This window comes from Phyllobates terribilis, unplaced genomic scaffold, assembly GCF_046119375.1.
Source record: "Phyllobates terribilis strain yellow unplaced genomic scaffold, ASM4611937v1 Scaffold_3__8_contigs__length_932513732, whole genome shotgun sequence".
Taxonomy (NCBI): Eukaryota; Metazoa; Chordata; class Amphibia; order Anura; family Dendrobatidae; genus Phyllobates; species Phyllobates terribilis.
This window is the reverse complement of record NW_027362763.1, coordinates 246,735,185-246,757,697: the sequence shown is the minus strand read 5'-3', so window position 1 is coordinate 246,757,697 and position 22,513 is coordinate 246,735,185. Positions and strand designations below refer to the sequence as shown.

The following is a 22,513-nucleotide window of genomic DNA, read 5'->3' as shown; positions in this document are numbered from 1 at the left end:
ATTTTATTATCTTAAAGTGAACCTGCAAGGTCCCCTGAGCATTCCAAAATGCCACAATAGCATCCTATATGGTGATTACGGTTTCCTAGTAAGATCTTTTAAAGGGAATCTGTCACTAGGTTTTTGATATGTAATCTGACGACAGCATGAGGAAGGGGTTAAAACACAGATTTCAGCAAAGCCTCACTTATCAAGCTCTGTTTTGTTCGCTTACAATGATTCTTTTAGCACCAGGAGCTTATCATTGCTGGGACTAGTGTGAGCCCTGGTCCAACACACCCCCTTCTTTGATAGGCTTCTCACTGTCTATGGACATTGTATATACAGAGCCTGGTGTGGGTGAGGTTAGCTTTCTCAGCTCTGCTTCGTTCCTAAATCTAAAAACTATTTCAGAACGGCTGCACCCAGTAATGTAAGTGATACATCATTGGATTCAGCTTCTCTTTGCCTACAACAGGCTGCTCTCAGATGAGGTAGCAACAACCTGGTGACAGATTGCCTTTGAGTTGCAGGCAAATTTTGCCATATCTTAAAACTGAATATTTATTCTGCTGATCACCATATGTTAATGAGGCAGGACTAGCCTGATAGGGCTTCTCTTTCCCCAGACTAGTCCTGCATTTGGTTCCTCTAATCATGCCCCCAGGGAATGGTTGATAGCCTCCATACTAAACCCATCATGGTAGGACTGCTGGCTTATCACTCACAAGCATAAGATTTCCAGCAGGTCTACCATGCTGGAGATTTATGGAGTCTGTTAATCATGCCCAGGAAGATGTGATTAGAGGATCCTGGGCAGGAGTAGTCTGGATGAAGAGACACCTCGCTGGACTAGTCCTGCCTTATTAGCATATGACGATCTGAATATAAGTTTATTTTTAAAACAAAGTAAGGTTAGTCTCCAACATAAGACCTTATAGGACAAACATAATATATAGGACACTATAGTGGTAGTTTGGAACACTCAGGGTACCTGACAAGTTCCCTTTAAAGCATAAGCACCATTGGACCAATTTTTGTTTTTTATTAAAAAATACTCATCCCACCATTTTATTGATTCCTTAGTGTTTATGTTGTTGCTGGACAAAAACTCCAGCAGGCAGGAGAAATGTCATGAACTCATGAGCCCTTCACTGATTTCATTACCTCGGTTAGCATCAGAGGAGGCTTTCAAAGCAACACTCCCGCATTTTTTTTATTCCAGCTCTGGAGTGGCGCAACTAATCTAAGTTCCCTGAACCTAGTACTATACTTACCAACCACTTTCTTCATATGTAATCTTGTGACCACAACTTCTGACTGACCGGAAGTCAGAGGTAATTGTCACAAGCTCTCAGTATAAGTCTCTGAGGCCTTGTTCCGGCCTTGTTCTCGCTCTCATAGACTTACATTAAATTGTGACTTCCAGATTGCCCAGCAAACACTGGAGAGACCCGGCAGGTCACAAACTGCTGGAGACTGACTGGAGCGACGCCAATAAAACATGAAGACGGCAGCTAGAAAGTATAAGAGTGGGGCAGTGAACTTATATTAGTAGCACCACTCCAGCGCTGACAATAAATAAAACATTGGAGTGGTGCTTTAAAGAGTATTTTCCCCTTTAACAGGTCTACTAAAATCGTTAATGAATCCTGCACAGAATGTGTAGGCTCTATATTTAGCTGTTTGTATGAATTTCTTCTACGATAAGATAATCATGATAGAATATTAACATTATATTGTCTTTACAGTGAGTTTAAAGAAAAACCTTGGCTCCGGCAGCTAGACATGGCCAGGGGGCTAGCCAGAAAATCAGTGCACAACTCATAAAGATCGGCAAGACTATGATCAAAGAACAGCAATACTGAGATATCTTAAGCAAAAAAAGAAAATTTATTTTCCTTGCTGTCTACAGATATTGATGCACATCTGAAAAGAAATAATTTTAACCCTTTCACCCCTGGGCTATTTACCGCTTTTGCGCTATTTTTTGCTCCCTTTCTTCCCAGAGCCATAACTTTTTTTTCTGTCAATATGGCAATGTGAGGGCTTGCTTTTTGCGGGATGAGTTGTACTTTTGAAGAACATCATTGATTTTACCATACTGTGTATAGAAAAACGGGAAAAAAATTCCAAGTGCAGTGAAATTGCAAAAAAAGTGCAGTTCTACAATTGTTTTCTTTTTTTTTTTTTTTTTTACCATGGTCAATAAATGCTAAAACTGACCTGCCATTATGATTCTTCAGGTCATTATGAGTTCGCAGATAGCAAACATGTAGAGGTTCTTTTTTATTTAAGTAGTGAAAAAAAAGTTTGTAAGGAAAAAAAAAAGGCGCCATTTTACGAGACCCGTAGCCTCGCCATTTCTCGGGATCTGGGGCCGGGTGAGGGCTTATTTTTTGCACGCCAAGCTGAGGTTTTTATATATACAATTTTAGTACAATGATTTGATCGCTCATTATTGCATCTTATAGCAATGCTGCAGCGACCAAAAAAACGTAATTCTGGCATTTCGATTTTCTTTTTCTCATTACACTGTCTACCAATTGGATTAATTCTTTTTATATTTTGATACATCGAGCACTTCTGAACTCAATGATACCAAATATGTGTATTACACTGTGTTCTGAATTATTAGGCAAATGAGTATTTTGATCACATGATACTTTTTATACATGTTGTCCTACTCCAAGCTGCATAGGCTTGAGAGCCAACTACCAATTAAGTAAATCTGGTGATATGCATCTCTGTAATGAGGAGGGGTGTTGTCTAATGACATCAACACCCTATATAAGGTGTGCTTAATTATTATGCGACTTCCTTTCCTTTGGCAAAATGGGTCAGAAGAGAGTTTTGACGGGCTCTGAAAAGTCCAAAATTGTGAGATGTCTTGCAGAGGGATGCAGCAGTCTTGAAATTTCCAAACTTTTGAAGCGTGATTACCGAACAATCAAGCGTTTCATGGAAAATAGCCAACAAGGTCGCAAGAAGCGTGTTGGCCAAAAAAGGCACAAAATAACTGCCCATGAATTGAGGAAAATCAAGCGTGAAGCTGCCAAGATGCCATTCGCCACCAGTTTTGCCATATTTCAGAGCTGCAACGTTACTGGAGTAACCGCAAGAGAAGTATGCTGCCACCCAGGTGCGAAGATCAAGGATGTTACTGATAGGATACCGAAGCTCATCAGTTCCAAGGATGTCCACCCATTTCTTCTGATACATGTTGGCACCAATGACATGGCAAGGAAGGACCTACCGACAATCTGCAAGGACTTTGAAGCATTGGGGAAGAAAGTAAAAGAACTGGATGCGCAGGTAGTTTTTTCTTCTATCCTTCCAGTAGACGGGCATGGCATCAGGAGATGGAACAGGATCCTTGATGTGAACAACTGGCTGAGACGATGGTGCAGACAACAAGGATTTGGATTCCTGGACCACTGTGTGAATTACCTCTATGACGGACTCCTTGCCAGAGACGGACTACACCTCAACAAACCCGGGAAACACACATTTGCCAGGAGACTCGCAACACTCATCAGGAGGACGTTAAACTAGAAGAAGAGGGGATGGGAAGAAAAACGCCGGACACAAACATGAAACCAGAGAACATACTAATGAAAGATATGAAGTGCGACAAAGAAGGTCCAAGACAAGATACTTGGAAGGGAGGTAAGAAAATTTCTAATACAATCCACAGGGAGAAGATTGGATCAAAACAAAATCGTGTAAACTGCATTCTAGCAAATGCCAGAAGCCTGACAAACAAGATGGATGAACTGGAAGCAGAAATATCTACAGGTAACTATGACATAGTGGGAATAACCGAGACATGGTTAGATGAAAGCTATGACTGGGCAGTTAACTTACAGGGTTACAGTCTGTTTAGAAGGGATCGAAGAAATCGGAAAGGGGGTGGAGTCTGTCTATATGTAAAGACGTGTCTAAAGCCTACAATACGGGAGGATGTATGGGAGGGAAATGAGGAGGTTGAGTCCTTATGGGTGGAGATGCATGGGGCAAAAAACATTAATAAAATTATCATAGGAGTCAGTTATAAACCGCCAAATATAGCAGAAGCCACGGAAAGTCTATTAATGAGACAAATAGACGAAGTAGCAAAAAATAACGAGGTGATTATTATGGGGGACTTCAACTACCCCGATATAGACTGGGAAACCGAAAGCTGTAGATCTCGGAAAGGAAACAGGTTTCTGTCAATTATCAAAGACAATTATTTGTCACAACTTGTGCAGGAACCAACTAGAGGGACGGCCCTTTTAGACTTAATATTAACTAACAGGCCAGACAGAATAACCGAGGTGAAGGTCGGGGGGCACCTGGGAAATAGTGACCACAACATTATACAATTCCACATGTGCTTCAGTAGGGTGCCCAGCAAGGGAGTCACAAAAACACTGAACTTCAGGAGGGCAAAGTTTGATCAGTTAAGAGATGCCCTTCACCTTATAGACTAGGATAGTATCTTCAGTAATAGGAGCACGGATAGAAAATGGGAAATTTTCAAAACAGTCCTACATAGTCACTGTAGAAGGTACATACCTTATGGGAATAAAAGGGCTAGGAATAGGAGGAAGCCAATGTGGCTAAATAAGGAAGTCAAGAGGGCAATGAAAAACAAAAAAGGGCTTTCGGTAAACTTAAACAAGAAGGCAGCGAGGAAGCGCTAATATCTTATAGGGAAAAGAACAAAATCTGTAAGAAACAAATAAGAATAGCAAAAGAGGAAACAGAGAAACTAATTGCCAAGGAAAGTAAAACGAATCCCAAACTGTTCTTTAACTATATAAACAGTAAAAGGATTAAAACTGATGGAGTTGGCCCATTGAAAAATAACCTGGGTAAAATCATAGAGGGCGATGAGGGTAAAGCAAACCTACTCAATAGCTTCTTCTCCACTGTTTTCACAAAAGAAAACAATTTATCGGAGGAAATGCAGAGTGATAAAGTAAACCCTCCGCTAAATATCACCCACCTAACCCAGGAGGAAGTTCAGAAACGCCTACATAATATCAAAATAGACAAGTCACCAGGCCCAGATGACATACACCCCGGGTACTAAAAGAATTAAGTAATGTGATAGACAGGCCGCTGTATCTTATATTCACGCACTCTTTATGGACAGGGACTGTCCCACTAGACTGGCGCCAAGCAAATGTGGTACCAATATTCAAAAAGGGGTCTAAAAGTGACCCTGGGAACTATAGACCAGTAAGCTTAACGTCTGTTGTGGGTAAATTGTTTGAAGGATTTCTTAGAGATGCTATTGTAGAATATCTTAATGATAATAACTGTCTAAATCCTTATCAACATGGATTCATGATGGATCGCTCCTGCCAAACAAACCTGATCGCCTTCTACGAGGAGGTGAGCTCACAGCTGGACCAGGGAGAGTCAGTGGATGTTGTATACCTTGACTTCTCCAAAGCGTTTGATACCGTGCCACACAAAAGGTTGGTATATAAAATGAGAATGCTTGGTTTGGGGGATAATGTATGCAAGTGAGTAAATAGCTGGCTGAGTGATAGAAAGCAGAGGGTGGTTATCAATGGAGTAAGCTCAGGGTGTGTCAGGGTTACTAGCGGGGTGCCTCAAGGGTCTGTCTTGGGCCCTATATTATTTAATATATTTATTAATGATCTAGTGGAAGGGTTGCATAGTAAAATAGCAATATTTGCAGATGATACTAAACTTTGTAAAGTAGTTAATACAGATGAGGATAGGGCACAGCTACAGGAGGATTTAGATAAATTGGGGAGTTGGGCCAAAAAATGGCAAATGGGGTTCAATGCCGATAAATGTAAGGTCATGCACATGGGAAAGAAAAACAGCAGTCACCCATACATATTAAATGGGAAACCGTTTGGGAAATCTGACATGGAGAAGGACCTGGGCATCTTGGTTAATAGCAAATTAAATTGGAGTGCCCAGTGTCAGGCAGCAGCTGCGAAGGCAAATAGAGTCATGGCATGCATCAGAAGAGGAATAGAGGCATATGATGAGAACATTGTTCTTCCTCTGTATAAAGCGCTGGTAAGGCCGCACTTAGAATATTGTGCACAGTTCTGGGCTCCGGTGCTCAGGAAAGACATATTGGAGCTAGAGAGGGTACAAAGGAGGGCGACTAAGGTAATAAAGGGAATGGAGGGACTAGAATACCCAGAGAGGTTGTCAAAATTAGGCCTATTTACGTTGGAAAAGAGAAGGCTTAGGGGAGACCTCATAAACATGTATAAATACATCAGGGGGCAGTACAGAGATCTCTCCCATGACCTGTTTATACCAAGGATGGTGACAAAGACGAGGGGGCACACTATGCATCTGGAGGAAAGGAAGTTCCTGCACCAGCATAGAAGGGGATTCTTTACGGTCAGAGCCGTAAGACTCTGGAACTCTCTGGGAGAGGAAGTGGTGATGTCCAACTCACTTAATGAGCTCAAGAAAGGCGTCCAGGCCTCTCTTGAAAACAATAAAATTACATCTTATGCTTAGTGATAGTTAATTAATCCAGGGATTTAATCTGACTGCCAGATTGGAGTCGGGAAGTGAATTTTTCCTCAATGATGTAAATTGGCCTATACCGCATGGTTTTTTTTGCCTTCCCCTGGATAAACGCTGTGGAATAGCTGCAGTGCACAAGAAATAGGCTGAACTGGATGGACGCTTGTCTTTTTTCGGCCTTATAAACTATGTAACTATGTATCAAAAAGCACAAGGTGTGCAATACTCAGGGACATGGCCAAGGTAAGGAAGGCTGAAAAACGACCACCTTTAAACAAGAAACATAAGATAAAACTTCAAGAATGGTTCAAGAAATATCTTAAGACTGATTTCTCAAAGGTTTTATGGACTGATGAAATGAGAGTGACTCGTGATGGGCCAGATGGATGGGCCAGAGGCTGGATCAGTAAAGGGCAGAGAGCTCCACTCCGACTCAGAAGCCAGCAAGGTGGAGGTGGGGTACTGGTATGAGCTGGTATCATCAAAGATGAACTTGTGGGACCTTTTCGGGTTGAGGATGGAGTGAAGCTCAACTCCCAGACCTACTGCCAGTTTCTGGAAGACAACTTCTTCAAGCAGTGATACAGGAAAAAGTCAGTATCGTTCAAGAAAAACCTGATTTTCATGCAGGACAATGCGCCATCACATGCATCCAACTACTCCACAGCATTGCTGGCCAGTAAAGGTCTAAAAGAAGAAAAAATAATGACATGGGCCCCTTGTTCACCTGATCTGAACCCCATAGAGAACCTATGGTCCATCATAAAATGTGAGATCTACAGGGAGGGAAAACAGTACACCTCTCGGAACAGTGTCTGGGAGGCTGTGGTGGCTGCTGCACGCAATGTTGATCGAAAACAGATCAAGCAACTGACAGAATCTATGGATGGAAGGCTTTTGAGTGTCATCATAAAGAAAGGTGGCTATATTGATCACTAATTTTTTTGTTTTTTGTTTTTGCATTTCAGAAATGTTTATTTCTACATTTTGTGCACTGATATTGGTTTACCTGGTGAAAATAAACAAGTGAGATGGGATTATATTTGGTTTTTATTAAGTTGCCTAATAATTCTGCACAGTAATAGTTACCTGCACAAACAGATATCCTCCTAAGATAGCCAAATCTAAAAAAAAACCACTCCAACTTCCAAAAATATTAAGCTTGGATATTTATGAGTCTTTTGGGTTGATTGAGAACATAGTTGTTGATCAATAATAAAAATAATCCTCTAAAATACAACTTGCCTAATAATTCAGAACACAGTGTATTTATTAGTTTTTTGTTTTATTTTGAATGGGGCGAAAGGGGTGTGATTTGAACTTTTATTTTTTTTTATATTTTTAAAAAACATTTTTTTTTAGTTTTTACTTGCTTCAATAGTCTCCATAGGAGACTAGAAGCTGCGATCGTCTGATCGCTTGTGTTACACATAGAAGGGCTTCAGCCCTGCTATGTGTAACAAAAATGCACATCTGCTATGAACATCCGACAGCTGGGCGACGCTCATAGCAGATCGGCTATGACAACCACAGGGTTTTCCTGCAGACCCTGGGTTGTCATGCCAACCCAATTTGGGCACCCTTGGAGATTTGTGGGCTCAGATAACTTCGAACAAGGTTTCAGACCTTAATTAGCCTGTTAGGGTTAACGCTTTTTCACTACCATCGTTAGGAAAGGCCAGGTGATGAAAATTTTCCAGCTTTATTAAAACCCAGCCTCCTCTAACCTTGTGCCACAAAACAATAGTTGTGGGTTCTTCTAAGCAGCTGCCGAGCACTCTGAAAATAAAAATGGTGGAGGCCCATAAAGCAGGAGAAGGCTAGAAGAAGAGAGCAAAGCATTATCAGAAGAAAACCTGTCTTGCATCCTCACTATAAAATTCAGCGTCAGAAGTATACAAAAGAACATCTAAACAAGCTTGATGCATTTTGGAAACAAGTCCTGCGGGCCTATGAGGTTAAAATAGAACTCTTTGTCCACAATGATTAAAGGTATGTGTGAAAAAAAAGGGCACAGAATTTCGGGAAAAGAACATCTCACCAACCATTAAACATGGGGTGTATCAATCATATTTTGGGGTTGTGTTGCAGCCAATGGCACGGGGAACATTTCACGAATAGAGGGAAGAATGGATTCAATGAAATTTCAACAAATTCTTGATGCAAATATAACACCATCTGTAAAAAAGCTGAAGTTGAAAAAATAATGGCTTCTACAAATGGATAATGATCCTAAACACACGTCAAAATCCACAATAGCCTACCTCAAAAGGCGCAAGCTGAATGTTTTACAATGGCCCTCACAGTCCCCTGATCTGAACATCATTGAAAATCTGTGGCTAGACCTCAAAATAGCAGTGCGTGCAAGACAACCCAGGAATCTGGAAGAATTTTCCCAGGAAAAATGGATGAAAATCCCTCAAACAAGAATTGAGAGACTCTTGGCTGACTTTAAAAAGCGTTTACAAGCTGTGATACTTGCAAAAGGGGGTGCTACTATGTACTAACCATGCAGGGTGCCCAAAATTTTGCATCCGCCCATTTTCCTTTTGCAATTTTTAAAATGTAAAAAATGAAAATATATATTTTTTTACAAAAATACAAAGGAAATGTGTCATCTTTGACTTAAAGGGAACCTGTCGCGTCCTATCTACTATCTACACTGCCGCCATTGCTTTGTTAGTGATGCTTTTTCCGGGAGGAATATTCAAATACATGGCGGCGCTAGCAGTGACTAAATGCGGTGCTGCCCATGACTGAATGAGAATCACACCCCTATGACTGAATACGAGCAAGGAGGACAAAGTGTATATAAAGTTATAAAATCATTATACTACCACTGATTTTAATGAAAAAAGCTGGTTAGTGATGCACATTGCATCACTAACAAAGCAATGGGGGCAGTGTACATAGCAACTAGGACGTAACAGGTTCCCTTTAAGGCCTTTTAGAGATCATTTCATCTTCAACTTGCTTAACTGTTGAGAACACCAGTAATTTTGACCAGGGGTGCCCAAACTTTTACATGCCACTGTATGTTTAATGTTCTAATGGTATCATTAAAATAAATAGTTATTCCCTAGTTAATGGAGAGACACAAATGTTCAACAAATTTGCCTTTTGACATTTGAAGACATCTGGGACTGATGATATGTTCTGTTAGGCCATATTCACATAATCATATTTTGGTCTATAAGCTGTCCAATGTTGTTTAATAGAACTGTTGAAATTGTGATTATTTCAAGCAAAATTTGAAAAAACTGACAGACTAGTATCTTCTGTCTTTCGGATGAGATTTGCCTATTTAACTTTATCGGTGCACAAATAAAGTGGATCAACTTTACAGCATCTGATTTACATTGCAATTTTTAAACATAGGAAACTATATTTGTAAATTGTAATAACTGCTGATATATAAAAACAGATGTCATACGGGGGCCATACAGATAAGCATCAGAAATTGACCATTTTCTTCTGGATGTAAATCACTCATTTTTATATGTGCATGTGAACTTAGCCTTATATGAATGTAATATATTTATTTTCTCTTGTGTACTATACATGTGAGCTCAATTTATAATTCTAAGCACCTGTTTTTTCTCTTTTTCACATTATTGTTGCTATAAATCTCTCTATGATATAACTTTAAAAAAAAATACAATTACAAAAAAATAAATAAGTGATGTCTGTTAAAACTATCCTGCGGTTATCTTGGGTCACACAAGAAAAAATGTGCTATTTTATCAGTAGCTTCATCATCATTATTTCAGGAGTCTCTAATTCTGCTTTCCCTGTATATTCACATGTGGTAGACTTGTTGCAGAAAAATCTTCTACTACCCTATTCTTCTGAATGGGCTTGTGACAATCTATGAACTTGCTCCCTACGTATCCTCATTTATATGTGTGGAACAGATATTTTAGGCACAAAAAAAAATCTCCAATAAATTAGCCACGGGAGACTATACCTTTTTGGTCACTTTACATGGGTCAATAAACAGACACATAAGTATACAATCATTGGACAATGTAAGCATGACGGCGATCAGCTAACGAACAAGCACTTGACGCTTCATATTTTTTAATGCAGCCTAAGAAACAATTGTTGTTGGCAGCACAACTTTCAGAGCAAACTGCCATCTATATCCAAACTATGTGGGAACTGAATGATCATATAAACGGTTCAGTCCATTTAGCTGTGGGATGACGTTGGTGTCAGCTATTGCTTCTATCTCCGTCCCCTGACGGCGTTTTGCTTCACAGCAAGAAGCTACGGCGGCAAAGATAGAAGCAGAGTGCAGGCACTGTGCTCACATCTCTCACAGATTTTATCACCATAAGCATGGATCCAGGACATCGTCAGAGGGCGGCTATGCAAGAAACTGAATTCAGTAACTGCAGCACGGCCCCCTGATGACGTTCTGCTCCAGGAAGGGCGATAGAAGCTGTGGGGACTAAGTTCAGCCTCAGCCTCCTGTGATGTCCTGTTGAGTCGCCTCTCAAATGAAAAGTCACAGCAAGTGCAGTAAAAAACATAAATAGGTGTTAGCCTTATAAGGAGAAATATAGGGTATTTGATAATAAAGCTAATTACAAAAGTGGTTAGGGTGTAAAGATACTGTCTATATTTAGAAAAAAAACATTTTAGGTAATGGACCACCCCTTCACATAGAGGTAACTAGTTGGTTTCTACACTTTATACAGGCTGATGGCAGCCTCTTCAGCAGTTCCTTCTTTATTCCAGCACAGTCTCTCAATGTCACTGGCAATACTAAACAGCACACTCTCTCAGTGGTGTCTCATTCCTTCTCTTGGTCACTTCTCTTGGCATCAATGCACTGCTGTAGCTTGTCTGGAAATCATGTACTTCTGATGCCCACTCCTGACAGTTACCGGTATCAATCATGCTATGGCACCACTCCTTGTCATATGTCGACAACCTTCTTTACATATAGGCATCAGCATTCAGACTCCTTCTGGAGTGGCAACTCCTCGCCCTTACTGGGCAGCTAATCCTAATTTACAGAAATAAGCCTCAACGTTGGCAACCCTTGCCCTGTAACCATAATGGCGGTGTCCCTATAATCCTCTGTGAATGGGTCCCCTGGGACAAACTAGACAGACAGCAGTACAGCCTGGGTCTTCCTAATTCCTCTCTTGTGACCCTCTCTATAACATTAATGTAGCACACCATAATATAGCTAGTGTTAGTCACAGTCACTGCCAGCTAGCTATGATGTAGATACTTTCTGCTGAGCTGCACAGTTCTCCTCCATGTGCCAAGCTGTTCCATATACATGTCTGACCTCTACTGGTGGGAAACAGGAACCTTTTATTGACTCTGTAATTCTATCAGTGTACATTTATGTGCTAATAGTGATGACTCCAGGCTCACTCTGACCCAGTCATGTAACCGGCAACCTAGTGTATTAACTCTTATGGAAACAGCGCAACCATCAATCCTAACCATCTCAGACCTCCTAAATGCTACTAGTGGCATATTGTCTGTCATTATCTGACCTTGGCATTTCTATCATAACGCAATAATTCACTTGCATCCTTATTGTGGCATTTGTCCAATCTATTGCACATTTATTGCAGCACCCACACATATAAATGGCATCGATACATTTGTTAAGTACTTTGCAATGTCAACAACATGCAGATGCTGTTATGTTCTGCTACCAAAGCTAAGGAAAGAGAGGAGATCTGTCCCTACTATAGGACTCAGCTGAATCCCTACGATGTAACAGGGAACCTGATCCTGCGATCAGACCTGCTAAAGTCCTAATCTAGTCTGTACGGAGACCTATAGATGTGGGGAGGGAATCCCTACAAGTACTAAGGACTGGGAGGAATATGGGACACCTCCTAACAGAAATAGTAGCAGACAGACGAACAAACAAAATAGATAGAACATAGAGGTCCGTAGACCAAGCAAACTAACAGAGTTAGATACAGAGCACAGGCTAGCTGGAAAGTAGATATACAATGAAGTCCAGCAAAGCCAGAAGGGCGGAGCAGGATTAAATAGGCCAACAAGGTCATGTGACCAGCAAAGGAAAAAAAACCTAACAGCAAGGTTCTAACAGTACCCCCCCTTCTAAGAGGATCCTCCGGATCCCCTAGGACCAGGCTTATCAGGAAATCTCCTGTGAAACGCTCTGATAAGTCTGGACGCGGAAACATCATCTGACCTCACCCAAGAGTTATCCTCGGGTCCGAAACCTTTCCAGGCCACAAGATACTGCAAACTACCTCTATACCGTCTAGAGTCAAGGATGCGAGAAATTTCATATTCCCCGTCCTCCACCACCGGAGGAACAGAGGCAGAGGCGTCACCATCCGACACAACAGCTTTTTTTAACAGAGAGACATGAAAGACCGGATTAATTCTCCAGGAGGTAGGAACCTCCAAAGGACAAAGCAACCCCGCAGCAGGAGTATGTGAGGACTTAGATCTAGCACATATAGTACATTGGCGCACCCACTTAATGACTTCCTTCTGCCATCCAGGCCACCAAAAACTGCGACCCACCAGTCTCTTGGTCTCAGAGATTCCGGGATGACCTGCCAACCGAGATTCGTGACACTCAACAAACAAATCTCTCCTAAAGGTCCCAGGCACAAACAACCTCCCATGAGGAGTGTTAGATGGGGCATTCTCCTGAGCTTTAAGAATCTCATCTTCCAAAACGGAGTCTAAAGCAGCTATCACAACACCTTCTTGTAAAATGTTTTCCTCTTTCTCAGCACCGACTATGGGAGAAAAACTGCGAGACAAGGCATCCGCCTTAACATTCTTAGTACCAGGGATGTAAGTAACGGAGAAATTAAACCGCGAGAAAAACAGTGCCCACCTAGCCTGACGGGCATTCAGGCGCTTGGCAGCATCAAGATATATCAGATTTTTATGATCCGTAAGAACCTGAATGGGAAATTCCGCACCTTCCAAGAAGTGGCGCCAGTGTTCAAATGCGAGTTTAATAGCCAATAATTCCCGATTACCAATATCGTAATTCAGTTCAGTCTCCGAAAATTTTTTTGAAAAAAAGGCACAGGGATGTAATCCATCCCCGTTATCCTGAGATAATACTGCGCCAACCCCCACAGAGGAAGCATCAACCTCAACCAAAAACGGCCTAGTAACATCAGGCTGCATAAGGATGGGAGCAGAGGTGAACCTCTCCTTGAGATACACAAAAGCTTCAATGGCCTCAGAAGACCACTGAACCGCATCAGCACCTTTCCTGGTGAGATCAGTCAGAGGTTTGACAATACTAGAAAAAATTTTTATGAATTTTCTGTAGTAATTGGCGAAACCCAAAAACCTCTGTATCGATTTCAAACCAATAGGCCTAGGCCATTCCTGCACAGCCTGAACCTTAACCGGATCCATCTCAAAACCTTTGCTGGAGATAATGTAGCCCAAAAAACTAATTCTCTGTACAGCGAACTCACATTTCTCCAGCTTAGCAAAAAGCGAATTGTCCATTAATAACTGTAATACCTCACGCACGCTCCGCCAATGAGACTCCAGATCTGGCGAATAAATCAAAATGTCATCCAAATACACAACCACATTTTTACCGATCAAAGGTCTAAGGATGTCATTAATCAGATTCTGAAAAAATGCAGGAGCATTAGTAAGACCAAAAGGCATAACCAGATTCTCAAAATGACCCACAGGAGTGTTAAAAGCAGTCTTCCATTCATCACCCTCCTTCATGCGCAACAGATTGTATGCCCCCTTAAGGTCAATTTTAGAGAACCACTTGGCCCCCAATAACTGGTTAAACAGATCAGGAATCAATGGCAGTGGGTAAGGATTGCGTACCGTAATTTTGTTAATCTCACGAAAATCCAGACAAGGACGTAAACCGCCGTCCTTTTTTTTTACAAAAAAAAATCCAACCGCCACAGGAGACTTAGAGGGCCTAATGTGACCGGCGGCCAAACTTGTCTGTATGTATTCCTCCAAAGCCTTCCTCTCAGGAATAGTAAGGTTAAATAAACGACTTTTAGGAAGAGTCGCTCCAGGGACAAATTCAATAGAACAATCATAGTCTCTATGGGGAGGCAAAACCTGCGATTCCTTCTCAGAAAAAACTCTCCAAAAATCCTGAATAGGAACAGGCAATTCTCCCCTATCCAAAGCTGCAATACGCCCGTTACAACACTTGTCATAACATTTATGGCTCCAGGATTTAATTTCACTGGTAGACCAATCCAGTACAGGATTGTGAAATTTTAACCAGGGCAAACCCAATATTACTGGAGAAGGCAAGTTATTCAACACTACCAAATCCAATTTCTCATGGTGAACACCATTAATAGTGAGAGGAAATTCACTGACCTTGAGAGTAATATTCTTCAAAGGGGAGCCATCCACAGAAACCACAGCAATGGGGGATGATAAAGGTTCAGGTTTTAAATTGAGTTTTTCCACGAATCCCCCATCAATTACATTCAGTGTAGACCCGCAATCAACAAACACCCGAAATTCCATTAATTTTTCCTGAGCAATCGTGGAAGCAGCTAAAAATATACCCTTGGAATTTAAACAGGCAATACGGGCGTGACTGACCATTTTTTTTTCTTTCTTCATACGAAGCTCACAGCCTTTAATCAAATGACCAGATTTTCCGCAATAGAAACACAAGCCTTCCGAAAAACGACGGTCTTTTTCTTGAGAGCGAGGTGCCACCGATCCAATCTCCATCGGTTCACCACTGTTAGTACACACATTATCATAACCAGAAACTGACATAGCAGAGGATTTGCTCTCATTAACCCTAGCACGCAGTCTTCTATCCACCCGTATAGCTAATTGCATAGCCTGTTGCAAATCCTCAGGTGTAGGATAAGCAATTAGCAGGTCTTTAACCCTTTCACTGAGCCCAGCAAGAAATAGACTTTTCAGAGCAGAATCGTTCCACCCTGTTTGAGTGGACCAACGACGAAAATGAGTACAATATTTTTCGACATTACCTGATCCTTGTTTTAAACGTCTCAACTCAGTCTCAGCTGATGCCACACGGTCAGGATCATCATATAATAGTCCTAAAGCAGAAAAAAAACTATCCACTGATCTGAAGCATGTATCACTAGGTTGCAAAGAAAAGGCCCACTCCTGAGGCTCTTTGCGCAAAAGTGACATTATGAACCCTACGCGCTGGGATTCATCCCCAGAGGACTTGGGTCTCAAACGAAAATACAATAAGCAAGCATTTTTAAATGAAAAAAATTCTCGATGTTCACCAAAAAATAAATCCGGCAAACATACCTTAGGCTCCAAGAAATATGCTCCAGGACAGTTACTCACGTGCTGACGGAGCTCGGCCACTTCCAGAGAGAGTCCCTGCAGGTGTTTAGCCAAATCCTGAACCGACACCATGATGGAACAAAAAAAAAAAAAAAAAAAAAATCTTTCCTTAGAGAATTTGCAGGCTGGACTTACTGTTATGTTCTGCTACCAAAGCTAAGGAAAGAGAGGAGATCTGTCCCTACTATAGGACTCAGCTGAATCCCTACGATGTAACAGGGAACCTGATCCTGCGATCAGACCTGCTAAAGTCCTAATCTAGTCTGTACGGAGACCTATAGATGTGGGGAGGGAATCCCTACAAGTACTAAGGACTGGGAGGAATATGGGACACCTCCTAACAGAAATAGTAGCAGACAGACGAACAAACAAAATAGATAGAACATAGAGGTCCGTAGACCAAGCAAACTAACAGAGTTAGATACAGAGCACAGGCTAGCTGGAAAGTAGATATACAATGAAGTCCAGCAAAGCCAGAAGGGCGGAGCAGGATTAAATAGGCCAACAAGGTCATGTGACCAGCAAAGGAAAAAAAACCTAACAGCAAGGTTCTAACAGATGCAGCAGTGCTACAAGAGGCTATCTCTGCGAGACTGACTGAGGCAAGTAGAGGTTACTTGGTGACCACAGTGTGTAGTGTGGCACTGGAGAGGCATGTAAGTTACCGCTATGACAGTACCCCACCCCCTTTATGCCCCCCTTTCTCAGCCAGACCAACGGTGAAACCTCCAAGATGATAGGGGCACAGATATTCTCCACAGGTTCCCAGGATCTCTTCTCAGGTACAAAGCCCTTTCAGTCCACCTGATAGAAGGTCCCCCTCGAAACATTTTAGTATCCAGGATATCCTTAACCTCGAAGACGACTGAGGGACCCTCAGGAACAGCGGTAGCAGAAGAAGCTTGAGGTTCGAGAAGTGATTCAAGACCACCGGCTTCAGGAATGAAACATGAAAGGTATTTGGGATCGGTAAATTTGCAGGGAGTTGAAGACGGTAGGTCACCGGATTAAATTGCCTGAGAATTTTGTACGGACCGAGGTACTGGGGACTGAACTTGTAAGAAGACACCTTCAGGCAAATATTCCAGGATGACAGCCATACTTTATCTCCAGGATGATACTGAAGTGGCAAATCCTTCTTCTTGTCCGCATGAGTCTTCATCTGAGACACGACCTTAAGGAGGGAAGCCTGTGTCTGTTGCCCGATCTGGAGGAAGTTGCTGTATGAGGCATCAGCTGCTGGAACCCCGGAGGAAGCAGACATAGGAGAGGGCACTTGAGGATACTGGAAGTATACCATGGAGATGCTCCAGAAGACTCCCCAACGTAGTTGTTGTAGGAAAACTCTACCCATGGGAGTAGTTGCATCCAGTCACCCTGACGAGTATAGATAAAGTGTCAAAAGGTAGCTCTCGAGAATCTGATTTACCCGTTCCACTTGCCCATTGGTCTGCGGATGGTACGCGGAGGAGAAGTCCAGCTGCACATTCCGCAGCTTTCACAGAGCTCTCCAAAACGTCAAAGTGAACTGGACTTCATGATCAGAGACTATGTGGAGAGGAAGACCTTGGGAACAAAATAAGAAGAACAGAGCTTAGGAGCGGAGGGAAGACCGGTCAGGGGTATGAAGTGAGCCATTTTAGAAAACCGATTCACCACAACCCAGATGGTGTTGTAACCCCCAGTGAGAGGCAGATCCGTGATGAAGTCCATAGCAATATTTTGCCAGGGAGCAGAGGGAACCAGCAGAGGCTGAAGGAAACCAACAGGCTTAACCTTTAAAGACTTGTTTCAAGTGCACTGTGAAAAAGTGGTGACGAACTCCCGGACATAGTTGACCAGCAAGGGCCACCAGAAGCAGCAAGCAATCAGCTCAGTGGACTTTCATATGCCCATATTACCAGCCAACTTAGATTCCTGTCCCTAGGGCTGAACTCTCCTCCTTCTAGCAGTGGGGACAAAGGTTTTGCCAGAAGGAATGTCTTTAAAATGGACAGGGGCTGCTTCAATAATCCTGTCCAGGTCAATGATGTGCTGAGGTTCCTCCAGGGAATTGGTCACTGTGATGCCAGCATCACTACATGGTTCTTCCCCCTCCCATGGCAGGGACACCGACATGTCACTGCCACGGCTGCTCTCCTGTTCCTCCTGCTCCGGCCCCCCTTGCAGCTTCCAGGCCCCAGAGCTTGCACACTCCACGCAGGTCTCCTGGCAACTTGCTTAAAGGGGCAATGTGTGCACTCCTGAAGTTTCCACAGCCTATTGCTGGGAGGCATCATGTATTTAAGGCTCCCTCCCCTGTAGGGAGGTGCCTGAGCAACTCTAGTTTGTCTTCAAACCTTCTAGTCCATTGTAAGGTCCCCATCCTATCTGAACCAGTACTTGTGATCCTGAATCCATCCTGTCTAAACCATCTGTCCTGTCTGAACCAGTAACTGTAATCCTGAATTTGTACTGTCTAAACCAGCCATCTTGTCTGAATGAGTACCTGTGATCCTGAACTTGCAGAACCCATCCAGTCTGGCCCAGCACCAGTATAATTTCTGCCAGTGATCTTGCTCTTGTCCCGCCTGACAAGTATGTACCTGCATTCCTGACTCTTGAGGACAGCTGCTGCAGTACCGAGTACTGCCCTGGCAGTTACCTGTAACTCAAGCCTAACCTCACCATCAGACACTCTAGTGAAGACCAGGTAGCCGCCAGGGTAAGCCCGGCCCGTGGCGCAGTGGGTCCACACCCACCAATGTGACAGTCACATCAAAGGATCAAGACAGACTTTCATTGACATTCTTCTTTGCAGGATGGAAGTGTAATTCAAAGTTAAATTGAGCGAAGAAGAGTGTCCACCTGGCTTGACGAGGATTTAACCGCTGGGTGGACTTCAGGAAGGTCTGATTTGTATGGTCCGTGTATATTATTACAGGAGAGCTGGCACCCTCCAGTAGATGTCACCATTCTTCGAGCGCCATATTGATAGCTCATGATCCCCAATAGTATATTTTCACTCAGCCGGCAAAAACAGTTTGGATAAAAAAACGCAAGAGACAGAATTCCCCGAAGAAGTTCTTTGCAGGAGCACTGACCGAGCACCGATAGATGAGGCATCTACCTCCAAGAGAAACTGCTTGTTGGGATCGGGGTGTGAAGGCCTCTTTCAAATGCTGGATGGCTGACACGGCCGACTCAATCCAGTGTCTGGCATTGGTCCCCTTCTTGGTTAAGGCGAAGATAGGTACCATAAGGGACAAGAACTGCAGGATAAATTGCCTGTAGAAGTTGGCGAAACCCATGAAGCGCTGGATGGCACATAGACCTTGAGGACGAGGACAGGATAGAACAGCAGAAACCTTCTCTGGATTCATTTCGAGACCTTGGTTGGAAACAATGTAACCGAGAAAAGGCAAAGTGTATTTTTCAAAGACACATTTGGACAATTTGGCAAACATATTTTTCTCCCGGAGATGCTTTAGAATTTGACGGACGTGTTTTCTGTGGGTAGGTAGATCAGGGGAAAATATCAGGATATCGTCCAAATACACAACCACGGAAACATAGAAGAGATCCCAGAAGATGTCATTAATGAACATGGTGGGTGCATTACACAGGCCGAAGGGCATGTAGAGATACTCGTAGTGACAGTCACATGTACGTAGGCTGTTTTCCATTTGTCGCCCTTACGAATACGAATCAAGGTGTAAGACCCTCGCAGATCCAATTTAGAGAAGATCTTAGCTCCATGGACTCTGTTAAATAGCTCAGAAATCAAAGGCAGGGGGTACTTGATCTTAATAATGATTTTGCTAAGACCTCGATAGTCTTTATAGGGTCGTAGGCAACCATCCTTCTTAGTCACGAAGAAGAAACCAGCACCGGCAGGAGAAGAGCACTTACGGATGAAAAATTGGCTAAATTCTCTTGGATGTATTGAGACATGGTTAGGGTCTCAGGTAGAGATATGGTATACTCAGCATATAAAGAGAAATAGTGAGGCACCAGTCACAATGTGCAGCCTTCAAATGTCGAGCACTAGTCGCTGCACTCTACATATGAAAGAGTGTTAGCCTAAAAACCACGTAGACAGGGCACTAGCCGTGTGCATGCGTGCCAGGTGGTGCAAATTCCATACATAGTAAAACCTGAGCCATCAAAGGTGTAGAAATGGAACAGATAATGCACTCACCAACAGTGTTGCTTGATAATAGTCCTGTTTATTCGGGATTACACATGCAGAGTGGTGGTGCAGGTTCTGGGGTGCGGGGGTGAGAGGACAACGGCCGTTTCATGCTGGTCCTGCGCTTCAACCGTTCCACTACCAACTACTATCGTAGGCTAGGCAGTTGGAAGCACAGTTCTGTCCTCAATGAAGTACCTGACTGGAGGACCAGTCAATAACAGGTGCGTGTAGACTTAACCATAGAAGGCCCAGAAAAACAGAATTCACAGATCTGGGTAGCACATAGAGGGAAATCCTCTCAGTACGCAGGATCCAATCCACAGCATGATGAATGGACAGGTTCTGCCAATAGAGGCAACAGTCAGGGCATGTGTAACATACCTGGCGGCGTCCTTGCATGGTGGTCCATCTCCCACTGTGCAAGAGGGCGCACTTGATCTCCTGTCCAGAATGTCTCTCTGGCTTCCCTCCATGCTGTCTGTTTGTGTCTGTTTCTGCTGCTTAAGGGCGGCGCCCGATCACTTCCTGCCTTTTGTACCTGCTGTGGGTCACACCCCTTGTGCGTCCTCAGCCTATTGCTGTCTGTCACTTGGTATATAGCTCAGCAGCTCCCTTCTATCCCTGCCTGAGCATAGTGTTTCCTTCAGTGTGTGCTTGCACTCTGAAGGTGCCAGGTCCCGTTCTTTGTTTCCTTGTCTGCCTTTCCTGGAGGCTGTATTTCCAGGCCTGTCTGAACTGAGTCCTGTATGTCTTCTGTTTTGCGGTATCAGCTCCCGTGTCTGAACTGAGTCCTGTATGTCTTCTGCTTTGCGGTATCAGCTCCCGTGTCTGAACTGAGTCCTGTATGTCTCCTGCTTTGCGGTATCAGCTCCCGTGTCTGAACTGAGTCCTGTATGTCTCCTGCTTTGCGGTATCAGCTCCCGTGTCTGAACTGTGTCCTGTATGTCTCCTGCTTTGCGGTATCAGCTCCCGTGTCTGAACTGAGTCCTGTATGTCTCCTGCTTGGCGGTATCAGCTCCCGTGTCTGAACTGAGTCCTGTATGTCTCCTGCTTTGCGGTATCATCTCCCGTGTCTGAACTGACTCCTTTCTGTGTTCTCTTGTCTGTCCTGTCTGAACACGCTCCTAGCCTGTTCCTCTCGCCTTCTAGTGGCCGATTTCCTAGACCCGCTCCTGTGTCTGGTCTGTCCTGTCTGAACACGCTCCTTGCCTGTTCGTTCCGCCTTCTAGTGGCCGATTTCCTAGACCCGCTCCTGCGTCTGGTCTGTCCTGTCTGAACACGCTCCTTGCCTGTTCGTTCCGCCTCTCTGGGGGCCGTATTCCCAGACCCGCTCCTGTATCCCTCTGCAGTGTCGGTCTCCTCCGTACACTCAGTTCCAGTCTGAACTCTCTCCTGTCCTTTACCTGTTTTGCCTCTATGTCCGTTCCCTTCCTTTTTCTGCAGAGTCTGAACTCGTACCTAACTCCTGCTTGTTGTCTCTGCAAGTACTGTGTGAGTATCTGGCTCTGTTTTTCCCTTCCTGTCTGTTCCGTGTGAACAGAGCCCTGTCCTCCCTGCTCAGCCTTGTCTGCACTCTAGCTGTGCTTGCCTGTAACCCTCTGCCTGTATTGTTCCTGAGTCCCGGTGTGTACTGGGTCCTATCCCGCCTGTGTTCCTACCTGCTAGTGCCTCCCTGTCTGCACTCTAGCTGTGCTTGCCTTTACCCCCCTGCCTGCATACCCGCCTGCCTGCATACCAGTCGTGCCTGCCTATACCCTCCAGTCTGTGTGCCAGCCTACCAGCCTGTTCCTGTATTCCCCGGTGTGGGTCAACAGCCGTGTCCGGGGTCTGTCCTGGAGTAGCACCTGGTCCCTCTGCTCGGTTCCTCCTTGGTGCACTGGCGTCGTATGCCGTCGTGCGACCCTGGTCGGATCGGGTGAATACTTAGTCACGCCCCTCCAGGCATTCACTCTCCGGCACGGTCCAGTGGAATCACTACCAATCACACGCACACGCCGCTTAGCCCGGGCGTGTGCATAACAGCATGCTCAGGCCATGGTTCCCGTTGAGCCCCACGGCCTTCGCTCTTTGAGAAGTTTTTCCAGCGAATACATGCATTAAAATAAATAAATAAATTTTTTTTCCCCCTTTAGCTGAGTTCCAGGCGAATTTCGCACCCGTCCAGATGGATCTATCAGCTCTCGTTCCTGCGGATCCGCCACGTTACTATGGGGATCCAAGACAGTGTCGTGCATTTGTGGAGCAATGCATGCTACACTTTAAGGCCTACCCTCTCTATTTTCCTTCCGATTGGGCTAAAGTGGCCTTTATGATTGACTACCTAGCGGGTGATGCCTTGAAATGGGTCACCCCCCTATGGGAAGCATGGGATCCTGTCATCCTTGACCTGCAGGCCTTCCTGGTGGCCTTTCGTATGGTCTTCGAGGACCCTAACTCTGAAGCCCCTGCTGAAGCTTCACTTCCCAATATCCCGGAGCAGCCCCGACGGGTAATGTGTGTGGGTAGCGCAATAGTCCT

General features: G+C 43.9%; 1 protein-coding gene across 1 annotated transcript in view; it reads left to right on the top strand.

Moving 5' to 3' along the window:
* The window catches only part of ANKUB1 (ankyrin repeat and ubiquitin domain containing 1), a 78,386-nt gene extending 68,453 nt beyond the window's left edge, over positions 1-9,933 (top strand). The window contains exon 6 of the mRNA XM_073674701.1: positions 1,731-9,933. Coding sequence (XP_073530802.1) covers positions 1,731-1,809 — 79 coding nt within the window. The 3' untranslated portion in view covers positions 1,810-9,933. The remainder of the gene's footprint in view (positions 1-1,730) is intronic.
* Positions 9,934-22,513: the final 12,580 nt, after the last annotated feature.